The sequence below is a fragment of the Serpula lacrymans genome, assembly GCF_000218685.1.
Source record: "Serpula lacrymans var. lacrymans S7.9 unplaced genomic scaffold SERLAscaffold_18, whole genome shotgun sequence".
NCBI lineage: Eukaryota > Fungi > Basidiomycota > Agaricomycetes > Boletales > Serpulaceae > Serpula > Serpula lacrymans.
In genome coordinates, this window is record NW_006763307.1 from 674,875 (window position 1) to 689,308 (window position 14,434).

General features: G+C 45.2%; 1 protein-coding gene across 1 annotated transcript; it reads left to right on the forward strand.

The window, feature by feature from the left end:
* Nucleotides 1-3,657: 3,657 nt before the first annotated feature.
* SERLADRAFT_443665 (uncharacterized protein) lies at nucleotides 3,658-4,716 on the forward strand (the record flags this gene model as incomplete). The annotated part of the gene is made up of 1 exon (XM_007324290.1): nucleotides 3,658-4,716. One exon carries the CDS (start codon nucleotides 3,658-3,660, stop codon nucleotides 4,714-4,716), a length of 1,059 nt encoding a protein of 352 aa, XP_007324352.1.
* Between the last annotated feature and the right edge of the window lie 9,718 nt (nucleotides 4,717-14,434).

Here is a 14,434-nt window from a genome sequence, read left to right on the forward strand (position 1 = left end):
TCTCCTGTAGGAACGTATCTGATTACTGCCTCTCCCTTTGATACTAAGTCATCTCGGATAAAATGATATTTCCGTTGAATGTGTTTTGTGCGAGCATGGAACTGTGGATCTCGTGTAAGAATGATAGCTGCTTGATTGTCACAGTGCAATGTTGTAGGTCCATTTTGAGCATGCCCAATTTCTTAAAAAAATGTCTGAAGCCATGCAAGGTGTTGTCCAGCATTGCTCAATCCAATGTACTCTGACTCCGTGGAGGATAAAGCTACCATGCTTTGTCTTTTGCTTGTCCAGGAGATTGCTCCTCGGATGGTGATAAAGACAAACCCTGATGTTGATCAAGACGTGTCTGGGTCTCCAGACCAATCTGCATCTGAATATCCATAGAAATCCATGTCCATGGAGACATCTGTGCCATCATATTGTAGTTCCATGTCCCTGGTTGCTTTCAGATATTGGAGGACACATTTTGCAGCTTCCCAGTGATGGCTCCCTGGAGCTGAGCTATGCCTGCTTAGTATTCCAACAATGTAGGCAATGTTTGGGTGGGTTCCGAGCATGGCATACATGAGGAAGCCTACAATTGAGAGGTATGACACTTGACGCCCTTCAATATGCATCTCGTGTTGCACAATATCTTCCCCTGGAGCATTTGCAAGGAGTTTTGATCCATGGGCCATTGGTGTCCATACTGGTTTGCAGTTCTTCATTCCAGTACGCTCCAGGACTGTGTCAATGTATTGGCATTGCAATAGAGAGATTGTTTTGTTTGAACAATCACATTGGATTTCTATTCCAAGAAAGTATTTTGCTTCTCCAAGGTCCCGCATTTTGAATATGGATTCGAGTTTGGCTTTTGTGATATCCATGAATTTTCGGGATGAAGCTCCTAGGAGGAGGTCATCTACATAGACAACAACAAAGCATATTTGTTTATTGTCCCGGAATACATAGAGACATGTTTCTGCATTTAGTCTTGTAAAACTGAGCTCCTGGAGTTTGTGATCAAAAGTTTTGTTCCATGTACGACCAGCTTGTTTTAACCCGTAGATGGATTTCTTCAATCTCCAGCAGTATCCAGGTTGGATAGGAACACCCCCTGGAGGAAGCATGTACAGTTCTTCTTCAAGTTCTCCATTGAGATAAGCTGTGGATACGTCTATTTGATCAAGTTCTAGGTCGTACTTTGCTGCCAGGGCTAGAATAATTCGGATTGACTCTAAGTTTGCAACTGGAGCAAAAACCTCCTGGTAATCAATCCCTTCCCTTTGAGTAAAACCTTGTGCAACAATCTGGAGTTTGTATCTCTCAATGTTTCCGTTTTGATCAAACTTGATCCGGAACACAGGTTTTGATGTGATGGGTTTTACTCCCTTCGGAAGTGGAACAGTGTCATACACTGTATTAGTATTGAGACTTAGGAGTTCCTCCTCCAAGGCAGACTTCCATAATTCTCCATCCGGACGTGATAAGGCTTCCTTTAGTGTCCTTGGAAGGTCTGTGTTAGATGGACCGGTACTTGCTATTCCAGCAAAGAATGTCTCCTCTGTATCAGATGTTTCTTCATGAACCTGTTACGATCTCTATTGGACATTTAAGGACTACTCATTTCTTTTTACTCATCGGTTATACCATCGGACCGATGACTCATTTCCTTCACGTACACTTCTGTTCCTCTCGCATTCATAGTACCTATTATAGTACTTAGTCCTCAACAGACGGACCTAACTCCTATCACTGATTCCTTTCCATTATAAATACCATGTAACAGCAGTAGTATTCTCTAATACAATTCTACGCAGTTTACGCTTACAAAGCTAGACTCCTAAGATCAGACTTCTATTCAGAAGAAGACTAACTCCCATTGGAAAACCTCCACTCAGAACTACGTTCTTGAACTTGTCTTCGGATAAGTCTCTTTACAAACCTCGACAAACCCTCAGACTTTGTTAAGCACTTCGTGCGTAACAAAAGAATTGTATTCTAATCAGAAGTCCCACCTATTTAGGTTTGGGAAGAAAAAGTCGACAAGACGTCGCAACGACCAACAACCAGATCCCAGAGAGCAAGAGGAAGCTCAGACAACCCACAAACAGCAACCCCACCGACGTCATCCCAACAAGAAAGGATAGCAGCACCACCTCCCTTTCCCCAACCAGACGTAACCCGACTCCACACCAGAGAACAAGCAGACACTTTCTACAAAGCCAGAACACGTTGGCTACAGTACTACGCAGGGCGTTGCCATCCTTCATGTAGCTGAGGGCCACATATACCTTTTTCTTGTCGGAGTTGTAGATGGTGTCGTTGATATCAAAGTGTAGATCGGTGGACAATATCCACCTTTGGGCATTATCTGGGGTTCCATCAAAGTCATCGATTTTCCCGATCATCGTGGGTTTGGGGGCTGCAGCATTAGACATGGTGTGTGGTGGTGGGATATGGGATGGAGCAGGTGCGGCAGGGAGTATCTGTGGAGTGGGAGGTGGTACCAGGTCGCCACCTGCTGCAAACTCTTCAAAGTCGTTCTCGTCGTAGATGTTTTCTACGGTTACTGGGGGATCGTGTTGTGGTGTGGGTAGTAGCTGTGGGTGGCTTCACATTATACTGTAGTGAGTAGCACCTCCGACTATAAGTAGTAGGGGGTTTAGTATAGGAATACCTCAGTTGTTTCTATAGCCTCTTGGGCAGCGGCTGAGGTATGTTACATTACATTTATTAGAGATCTGTTACGATAACACAATTTTTGGACCTTCCCTTTACTTTTATTCTCCGCTTTAACCTTGTACTTTAGCCTTCACACATGGCGCCACGTGGCACTTCCCCTTTTTATCCAAAAACTCCTCTTTCTCGCGCCACATTGCCTTTCTTCCTATTTTAGACACAACTCTCTCACACAGTGGAGCTGGCCATGCGGGCTAGGCCCCATGACATCATCAGCCACTGTCTCTATCAACTGTATAGTACACATGTACAAACAACCCTGTAGTAGTATATATACCTCAATAGATCCAGGAGACTCCTCAGCAAGTCCTCCTGTTGTATACCAACAAACTCTCTGCAGCTCAAGGGGTAACCACTCCCTCATCTTCTTCCTTATAGTGTGTTCTGAGTGTGCCAGAGTAACTAACTCTTGGTTGTTACATTAGGACTCGCTCTTTCTACTCTCTCGCACATTGTGCAAAAAGTCCCACTGGGCACCCGGACTCCAGGGTGAAGGAGATTTGGTTATTAGTTGGGAATATCCCACATAGCAGATAGGTGTGCTCTTCGCAACGGCCTTGTAGTGCTTTGGGAGAAGAACCAAAACCTTTGATATGCGGCCCCCAGCGTTAAGGGGAGTACTTAGCTCAGCAGTCAGTGTGGAACCGCTGTTGATTAGAATTTACATACAAAACTTCACTTTCTCTTACCTCTGACCAGGCTGGGCACTTGCCTCTGCCAGTCTGGAGAAGGGTTGACAGCTTAACAAGCGGACCACCCCCTGACAACCGTTCGGACCAGGGTTTAATACTATAACTTTTATATAAATTTTCAAATACTATAGTGTGGGTAGTCGGAGATTGAGATCCGATACTCAGCTGGGAAGAGGTATATCCGCAGACAGCAAGCGGGGACCCCCAGTTATCTTTTTTTACTTTACAAAGAGAACAAGTCGACATGTCGTCGCAAGATATGAATGCGCTACTGCACGCAATGCGTGTGCAGATAGCAGAATTAATCTCGCAGCTCGCCGAGATACAGGCCAACCCCCCTGTAGCAACCCCCTCGGTAGAGAAAAAGTTTAACAAGAAAGTCGAAGTCGTCGCTGACCCTGGCGCCTTCGAAGGAGACAGAGCGCGATTTGCCGAATGGTGGATCAAGCTCCAGATTTGGGTCAAGGCGAACTGGGACGCTTTCGCTGACGATTTTGAGGTAGCCACTGCGGTGCTATCTCGCCTAAAAGGACCTGTGGCGGGTCGATACGCCCAAGTAAGACTCCAGGAATGCTACACCGCGGGTGTGTGGCCTACCTGGGACGATCTCAAGAAAGAGATCAAAAAATATTTCAAACCGCAAGCTGAGCGAGACTGGGCGCGTCAGCAAATCCGTTCCTTCAAACAAGGAAACATGAGGACGGATGATTATGTCACCTGGTTCCTGGCCCTCTCCATCCAAGGAGGGTTAGGTAACGAACACGCAGTAGAACTGCTGGAACGCAATGTGAACCCTCGCATTGCAGAGCAGATCTACCTGCAGGATACAAGAAGTGACGACCTGGCTCTGGCAGCCGAGGAAGTCCGACGAGTCGGTAGGGCCATGGAGCTCTACGCTATGCACCAAGGTGGCGGGTCCACCACCAAAAACAACATATCCCAGAGGCACCCTGGGTCATCAAACCATCAAAACCATTCTCACGGGTTCAAGCCGTTCGGGCTGCAACCAGGGCAGGGAGCCCCTATGGATATTGGCGCGGTCCAAGGAGGACAGATGTGCAGATTCCAAGGGAACTGCTATAATTGCGGCCAAGAGGGACACATGTCCCAAGACTGCAGAAAAGGAGCGCAGGCCGCTCAACAAAAAAATAACCAAGGGCGCCAGGCGCGCCAATTAGAAACCAAAAAGCCGGACGATCGGCTCAACTCTTTGGCTGGTCGTTCATACGACGAAATCCGGGCCTTCTTCTATGACCAACAGGTCAATGAAATGAAGGCTCAGGGAAAAGAGTTCGGAGCTTAGGTCACTTGGGTGCCTTCACTCCTATGAACAATGAAGTAAACCACAACAAAGTGGCCCCTGCTCTGGGGTGTTGCACGAGCAATAACGGAATGACGGGGATGGCTCCCCAATTTGTAAATAAATTTTTTAATTTGTTATCAGAAGTATGTACTTGTATAAAGAAATGTAACTGTAATATTTATGATACTACCGCTGCACCAGCGTCTCCCTTGGAGCATGGCCCCGGCGAGACAAACACTAGGGTGCTTGATTCTGGTAAAAATAAAATAGAAAAACATGTAACTTTTGATACCCCTTCTTCTTCACTGGAGCCACCCTTTCCCGAAATCCCAAGGCGTGTGTTGATGCGCATGTATTTATTCCAAAAGGAGATCCGTTTAGATGTTGGTGTGGAAAACCTTGCCTGGGGCATAGTACACCCAACCAGCGCACTGCTTGATTCAGGCGCTAATGGAATCTTCATAGATCAGGTCTGGGCAGAGCAAATTGGACTCCCCCTTGTAAAATTAGATGTATCTATTCCCATCTATAACGTTGACGGTACACTTAACGCAGGTGGCTGCATCACGCACAAATGTTCTTTTGTGGTCGAATACCAAGGACACAGAGAACGAGTCACTGCCGAGGCTACCCAACTAGGGAAGATTAATTTAATCTTAGGCTGGACCTGGCTGTTTAAACACAATCCTGAGATCGACTGGCAGACAGGGGTTGTCACATTGTCACATTGCCCTCAGGAGTGTGTAAACTTGGGTAAACCAAATTATGTCCGTCACAATGAGCGTCTTGAAAAGATAAACGCTGGTCACGTTTATGAGCTCAGATCTTTAGAAAAGATCAACGATGACGATGATGAGGTAAAACCCGAAGAAGAGATCAAGAGGCTGGTACCTCCCGAGTACCATGACTTCTGGAAAGTCTTTTCAAAACATAAATCAGAGCGCTTCCCAGAGGCTAAGCCTTGGGACCATGCTATAGATTTGAAGGATGTCAGGCAGAAAAATTGATTGCTCACAAAGGACACCTTCAAACCGAGAAAAGGACACATGATACCACTTTCTGCTCCAGAAAGAGATGAGGTATCAAGTTTCATAGACAAACAGCTTAGGAAGGGTTACATCAGACCTTCCAAAAGCCCTATGACGTCCCCGGTGTTCTTCATTCCTAAAAAGGATGGTAAGAAGTGCATGATTATGGGCTATCATTACGTGAATGAGCACACAGTTAAAAATGTGTATCCTCTGCCTTTGATCAGTCAGCTAGTAGACAAATTGGCTGGTGCCAAGATCTTGACAAAGATGGATCTCAGATGGGGGTACAATAATGTACGAATCAAAGAAACTGATGCTTGGAAGGTCGCGTTCACGTGCCACCCAGGATCTTTTGAACCCCTCGTTATGTTCTTTGGGTTGACCAATTCACCGGCAACCTTCCAGAGCATGATGAACGAGATCTTTGCAGATATGGAAAACTGTGTCGTCATTTACATTGACGATTTGTTAATATTTACAAAGTCGGACGATGAGGCTGAGCATAACAGGATCGTGCAAGAAGTCCTTCGATGCTTACAGGAACGGGACCTATTCGTCAAACCCGAAAAATGTAATCTTAAAGTGAAGGAAGTAGACTTTCTCGGTATGATCATAGGCCAGAATGGAATCAGGATGGATCCTGAGAAAGTTCAAGCTATCTTGGATTGGCCAGAACCTACTCGTGTCAAAGGAGTTAGGGCCTTCCTTGGCTTAGGCAATTTCTACCAAAGGTTTATCGAAAACTTCGCAAAAATCACGAGACTGTTGAACGATTTCACCAAAAAGGACATTGTTTGGCACTGGGGCGCCAAAGAACAAGAGGCTTTTGATAAGCTTAAACAGGCGTTTACAACGGCGCCCATATTAGCATTTCCGGAATTAGACAAAGAGTTCCGGCTAGAAACCGACTCTTCTGATTTTGCTACTGGGGCTGTTTTGTCAATTAAATGCCCTGACAATCTTTGGAGGCCTTGTGCTTATTTATCACATAGTTTGTCACCTACGGAGCGCAACTATCAAATTTACAACAAAGAGATGCTGGCCATCATTAGAGCCTTAGAGCACTGGCGGCATTACTTAGAAGGTGCTAGACACCAATTTGAAATTTGGACCGATCATAAGAATCTGGAGTATTTTATGACGGCCCGAGACTTGAACCGAAGACAAGCCCGCTACGCGGTATACTTGTCAAGGTTTAATTATAAATTAATTTATAAGCCAGGAAGCTCTATGGGGAAAGCGAACACTTTGTCCAGAAGAGAGGATCATGCCAACGGCATCGAAAATGATAACAAAGGTGTTACCCTGATAGACAAATCAAGGGTTGCCAACGTTAGAATCGGGCAGGATTCCGATCTTCTGGAAGTCTTCAAGAAAGACATCTCCTCAGAAGAGAAAGCGCGCCTCAATGGCAATGAAAACTATTTATGGGAAGACGGGCTCTTCCATTTTAAAGACAAAATCTATGTGCCTGAGTCCGCAAGGATCAAGGCAATAGATAGACATCACAACACTCCAGTCGCTGGGCACCCTGGGTGGCAACGAACAATGGAGTTGATCTCCAGAAACTACATGTGGCCTGGCATGGTCAAAGACGTACAGGAATATGTAAAATCCTGTCTGAGATGTGCCATGGCAAAGAACTCTCATCAACCGCCGGCCGGTAAACTTATGCCGAATCCGATACCAGCGGGTCCCTGGCAGGATATATCGGTTGATTTTGCGATGGATCTGCCCGAGTCAAATGGGTATGGTTCAGTAATAGTGGTAGTCAATTGCTTCTCCAAAGAAGTAGTATTTATACCTACCAATAAAACCATCACCGCCGCTGGTACGGCAGATTTATTGAAAGATTTTGTATAGTCCATCCATGGATTACCAGAAACCGTTATTTCCGCTAGAGGACCTCAATTCGCTAGCGAATTTAGGAAAGAATTATGCCAGATGCTGGGCATCAAACCTAAATTATCAACGGTGTTCCATCCGCAGACTGATGGACAAACGGAGAGACTCAACCAGGAGTTGAAACAATATCTCCGGATATTTATTAACAACAGACAGACAGATTGGGCCAAGTGGCTAAAGATAGCCCAGTTCTCATACAATATCAAACAGTCGTCAGCTACAGGAAAGGCACCATTCGAGGATACTAGATTGTACCTCCCCAGAATGGGTGTAGAACCTGGCAAAAGCAAGAACGAGGCTGCTGGGAACATGGCAAAAGACATGAAGTGTAACAACCATGAGTTAGTTACTCTGGCGCACACAGAACACACTATAAGGAAGAAGATGAGGGAGTGGTTACCACTAGAGCTGTAGAGAGTTTGTTGGTTAACAACAGGAGGACTCGCTGAGGAGTCTCCTGGATTTACTGGGGTGTATATACCACTACAGGTTTGTTTGTACATATGTACTATACAGTTGATAGAGGCAGTGGCTGATGATGTCATGGGGCCTAGCCCGTATGGCCAGCTCCACTGCGTGAGAGAGTAGAATCTAAAATAAGAAGAAAGGCAACGCGGCGCGAGAAAGAGGAGTTTGGACAAAAGGGGAAGTGCCGCGTGGCACCATGTGTGAAAGCTAAAGTACAAGGTTAAAGCGGAGAATGAAAAGAAAGGAAATGTCCGGAAATTGTGTTATCGTAACATGAAGTCTGTCTTGGATGAAACGCGCAAGGCACTATTCAAAACTGCAGAGCAGATGAAATACAGGGCAGAGTGAAGACGCTCTAAAGCCCCTGACTACAAGGTCAGCGACCTGGTCTGGTTAGATACCGACCATTTAAAGTTAAAAGATTGGCAGTCTAGAAAACTGACCGAAAAGTGGATTGGCCCTTACCGGATTAAGGAAGTCAAACCCAACGCGGTGGAGCTGGAACTCCCAAAACGGATGAGGGTAGTACCCACGGTCAATATTAGCCATGTGAAACCCTACAAAGGGCCGCTGCCGGGACAGCGTGTAGACCGGCCCGGACCGGTTGTAGTCACCCAGGAAGGTGAAGAAGAGTTCGAAGTCGAACGGGTGGTGGATGCACGCTGTCGATGATGAGAACTGTTGTTAGAAAACCACACACAAAAACAAACTAACACACAATCCTCCCAGATTCCACGGAACTTGTTTATGGGCTTTGCCTCCTAGAACAGTGGGTGCTCTGGTTGTTCGTGGGGTGGTATATATGAGGATCCTTCAAAGTAAAACCCAGTGGTGTATGAGTGTGGGTTTTGAGGAGGAGGGATAGTTGAATTTATAGAAAGATAGGGGGTTTGTGGCGAGTATAGACGAGCACTACCTTGCTAATCGTAGCACAAGGTAGGTTTGAGAACAACGAGGATGACAAGGTGATGAGATTCCCAGTGATAGCAGGCTCCTGACGCACAAACTGTAGTGCTCAGAAGGACTCTAATCGAAGGGGATGACAATCACTTTCAAAAGTGACGAGTGACGATGACAGCAGTTAATAGTGGTAGAAGTGGGAAGTGTTGTGACCACACTGGATCACAAGTAGCAGTAAGAAGTGGACTTAAGATTAGAGAAGAAGTCTGGAATCGAGTTCTTGTTGTTGTTTTTACAAGGTAAAATACAGGAGTTTATATAGTAAAAGAGAAGTAGGCTATGCACAGTATAGCTGTGCAAAAAGAATGAGAAAGAATATGAAGGAAGGAATGTACGCTGACGAATCCTGCGTAGGTAGTACAGGATAAGATTGTCAAAAAAAAGAAAAGAAAGGGATAGAACAATAAATGCTGTGAGTAATGTCACAGGTTTGTACAGCCATAAAGTAAAGTCCAATAGCAAAAGGAGAGCAGGAAAATCATGATGTCATGGGAAGATGCAGTAAAAAAAAGGGCAAGGCAAAACACTATCAGTATCAACACAGTTCCTTTATTGTCAGTCAGGCATTCTAAAAAAATATGTGTCCATAAAAATGATTCAAAAATCAAAAATAATCGCACTGTAAATGAATGTTCTGCTGAAGAAAAAGAAACTGGAGCCACCGGTCCACCACCTAGTCCAAATCTGACAGTTCCATGGCCTTACCAATGGACTGGTTGTGTTGGACCACCTGATCAAACGAGGGAGGGAGAGGAGTAGTTCCAATTTGGAACAAGTGAGTCCCAGGCAGCGTGTGGTAGGTGTAGCTGTAGCGAAGACGATGGACAAAAGATAAGTGTACCCAAGTGAATGGGACAGCGATGAACATGGGCAACGCAAGGGGATGAACCTTCTCCAGCTCAAAAACTACCCACCCATGCTCCAACCAGGCAAGACGAGCGACCGATGTTTTGATAGTATATGATGGCAGATCGACGTCATGAAGATGGACCTGTTGCCCTATTTGGACCGGCTGCCGGGGCTTTGCTGATACAGCAGTGGCACGTGGTAGTCAACGGATCGGCGACGGAAGCGGATAGGAAGTGGTGACATCAGAAATGGTGGGGGTGCAAATAAGATGAGGAGGAGGAGGGTGGAGGTGACAAACAAGTGGATTAGAATGGGGACCCAGAAACGACCATCAGGTGAGAATAAAAAGGAAAGGAAGGGGCCCATGGTGGGGCTAGGCAAAGGAAGGGGAGTAAGGGAAACAACAAAAGCGAGGGCGCAATGCAATGTGTAGCTAGTGGCGACGCGAAAATTTGCCGAAATGCCGAAACGCGGAGAGTACCGGATGGAAAAGCAAAGGTGAGCGTGACTGGATTGCCTAATAGAGGTGGTGCTGATCAGCCACAAGTTCAAAAGGGGAATATTAATTACTATTCCACATGGCACTGTGCCTGTGTGGCGCAAAGGCGAGTCTTTTTGAATATTCGCTTCGTTATTGACACCTGTCCATGCTACCAATCAACTTTGGTGCATGACAATGCTTGAAGCGTGGCAAATTAAATTTCCTAGTCCTATGGAAGGGCTATGGAGACGAGGACAGAATGTGGGAACCAGAAGCCCATCTGGACAATTCCCGCGATGCTGTTCGCGAGTTTTATTCTAAGAATCCCTCAGCTCCTAGGAAGCTTAGAGGCATGGATTCAAAACTTTTTAATTCCCTTTTTCAACCTATGCCCGAAAATTTAACTACCACCTCCGGTATTTGGTCGAGCCTGGAAGTCGAGCCTTAGAAGGGGGGTAGTGTTACAATAACACAATTTTTGGACCTTCCCTTTACTTTTATTCTCCGCTTTAACCTTGTACTTTAGCCTTCACACATGGCGCCACACGGCACTTCCCCTTTTTATCCAAAAACTCCTCTTTCTCGCACCGCGTTGCCTTTCTTCCTATTTTAGACACAACTCTCTCACACAGTGGAGCTGGCCATGCAGGCTAGGCCCCATGACATCATCAGCCACTGTCTTTATCAGCTGTATAGTACACATGTACAAACAACCCTGTAGTAGTATATATACCTCAATAGATCCAGGAGACTCCTCAGCGAGTCCTTCTGTTGTATACTAACAAACTCTCTGCAGCTCAAGGGGTAATCACTCCCTCATCATCTTCCTTATAGTGTGTTCTGAGTGCGCCAGAGTAACTAACTCTTGGTTGTTACAAGATCACCTTAAACTAACATCTATTGTAGTTTCACTTAGGTAAATAATAAAGTCGTTTCTATAGCCTCTCGGGCAGCGGCTGAGTTTCACTTAGTTTTATCAGTGCAAACATGTTATCACAGATACTATTGCATCCAGTATACCTAGCTCGTCACACTGTTTATGCTGAAAAAGTGAATAGCATAACATCTCAAGCCACACCTGAGCCAAAGCAGTAGGGAGTCACCCTTGGCAGCATTTTCAAGAGGCTCTCAGGTCTTACAGATGGGGTTTCTATGTTAGTGATAATAAAACTATGTGAAACTCAGCCGCTGCCCAAGAGACTATAGAAACGACTTTATTATTTACCTATGTGAAACTACAATAGATGAAACAACTGAGGTATTCCTATACTAAACCCCCTACTACTTATAGTCGGAGGTGCTACTCACTACAGTATAATGACTCCTAGGAGTACAATTGTGCTCCTAGGAGAACAATGGTTACTCCATGGAGTGGTGGCTATGCTCCATGGAAAACAATGGCTGCTTTGGCAGAGACCGGGTTTATCCGGTTTTGTCACATGGAAGATAAAGCTACCATGCTTTGTTTTTTGCTTGTCCAGGAGATTTCTCCTCGGATGGTGATAAAAACAAACCCTGATGTTGATCGAGACATGTCTGGGTCTCCAGACCAATCCGCATCCAAATATCCATAGAAATCCATGTCCATGGAGACATCTGTGCCATCATATTGTAGTTCCATGTCCCTGGTTGCTTTCAGATATTGGAGGACATGTTTGGCAGCTTCCCAGTGATGGCTCCTTGGAGCTGAGCTGTGTTTGCTTAGTATTCCAACAATGTAGGCAATGTCTGGGTGGGTTCTGAGCATGGCATACATGAGAGAGCCTACAGTTGAAAGATATCACACACTCAATGCCCTTCAATACGCATCTTATGTTGCACAATATCTTCCCCTGGAGCATTTGCAAGGAGTTTTGATCCATGGGCCATTGGTGTCCATACTGGTTTGCAGTTCTTCATTCCAGTACGCTCCAGGACTGTGTCAATGTATTGGCATTGCAATAGAGAGATTGTTTTGTTTGAACAATCACATTGGATTTCTATTCCAAGAAAGTATTTTGCTTCTCCAAGGTCCCATATTTTGAATATGGATTCAAGTTTGGCTTTTGTGATATCCGTGAATTTTCGGGATGAAGCTCCTTGGAGGAGGTCATCTACATAGACAACAACAAAGCATATTTGTTTATTGTCCCGGAATACATAGAGACATGTTTCTGCATTTAGTCTTGTAAAACTGAGCTCCTGGAGTTTGCAATCAAAGGTTTTGTTCCAAGTACGATCAGCTTGTTTTAATCTGTAGATGGATTTTTTCGACCTCCAGCAGTATCCAGGTTGGATAGGAACACCCCATTGGGGAAGCATGTACAGTTCTTCTTCAAGTTCTTCATTGAGATAAGTTGTGGATACATCCATTTGATCAAGTCCCAGGTTGTACTTTGCTGCCAGGGCTAGAATAATCCGGATCAACTCTAAGTTTTGTTACGATAACACAATTTCCGGACATCTCCTTTCCTTTTTATTCTCCGCTTTAACTTTATACTTGAAGTGCCACGCGGCATTTCCCTTTCTCGCGCCGCGTTGCCTTTCTTTTACTTTTAGACTTAACTCTCTCACGCAGTGGAGCTGGCCATACGGGCTAGGCCCTATGACATCATCAGCCACTGCCTTCATCAACTGTATAGTACACATGTACAAACAAACCTGTAGTAGTATATATACCCCAATAGATCCAGGAGACTCCTCAGCGAGTCCTCCTGTTGTATACCAACTAACTCACTGCAGCCCAAGGGGTACCCACTCCCCATCTTCCACTACCTTTATAGTGTGTTCCTGTGTGCGCCAGAGTAACTAACTCTTGGTTGTTACAAGTTTGCAACTGGAGCAAGCTCTCTTTCTGGTAATCAATCCCCTCCATTTGAGTAAAACCTTGTGCAACAATCTGGAGTTTGTATCTCTCAATGTTTCTGTTTTGATCAAACTTAATCTGGAACACAGGTTTTGATGTGATAGGTTTTACTCCCTTCAAAAGTGGGACAGTGTCATATACTGCATTAGTATTGAGACTTAGGAGTTCCTCTTCCAAAGCAGACTTCCATAATTCTCCATCCGGACGTGATAGGGCTTCCTTTAGTGTCTTTGGAAGGTCCGTTAGATAGACCAGTACTTATTATTCCAGCAAAGAATGTCTCCTCTGTATCAGATGTTTCTTCATGAACCTTAGGAGTGTTAGGTTTCTCCATGGAGTTGTCATGCTGCTTATTTTGAGACTATTCCTTATCTAGAGTCCTTTGATAATCTTGGTTTTTGTCTGCAGGATGAGTCTGGCAACTGCTTTTGCATACTCCTAGGACTTCAGCAGGCATGACTGCTCTTTTAGGAACTTGTGCAGGTACTCCAGGAAGTAGACACATTTGTGTGTGTGTTGTCCCACTCACTCCTGAAGGTATTGAATGTCTCCTCGGAGGTGTTTGGTGGCTCCTTGGAGGTGTTGTGTGCCTTTCAGAAGCTGCTCCAATGGACAAGCTGTCTAGCTGTATTTGGACTTTTTCCACATCAGCTGGCTGTATGTTGAGGAGTTGTCCTCCCACTGACTGACTCTACTTTGGGTTTCCGTTCTGAAGATGGCCAGTGTTCGGGTCTTGGTTGTAGAGACTGTTGTGGAGGATGTCTTAGCTGATTAGGTGCTCCCACTGCTCTCGGAACGTCTCCATGGAGGTATTGCCCCACTGCTCTTGGAACATCTCCTTGGAGATGCTGACAAATTATGACATTTGTTTATAGTATGAGAAAACATGCATTGGCCAGGGCTTGAACCTGGGACTCCAGCTTTCATGGTCTGGTGCTTTACCAACTAAGCTACCAAGGTGTACTTGGAAAGCATACTGATTGGTTGCATGCCCAGAAGGTCCAGAATCACTGTACACGGGTGCGGATCCCATTGTGTTGTGATAGATGCGGTGTCATGCACCAAAGTTGATTGGACAGGTGTCAAAAATGAAGCAAATATTCAAAAAATCTCAGATGGCATAGTGATGATCCAGTGCTATGACCAGGAATACTTTGGAGAGATATTAATCAGTGATAT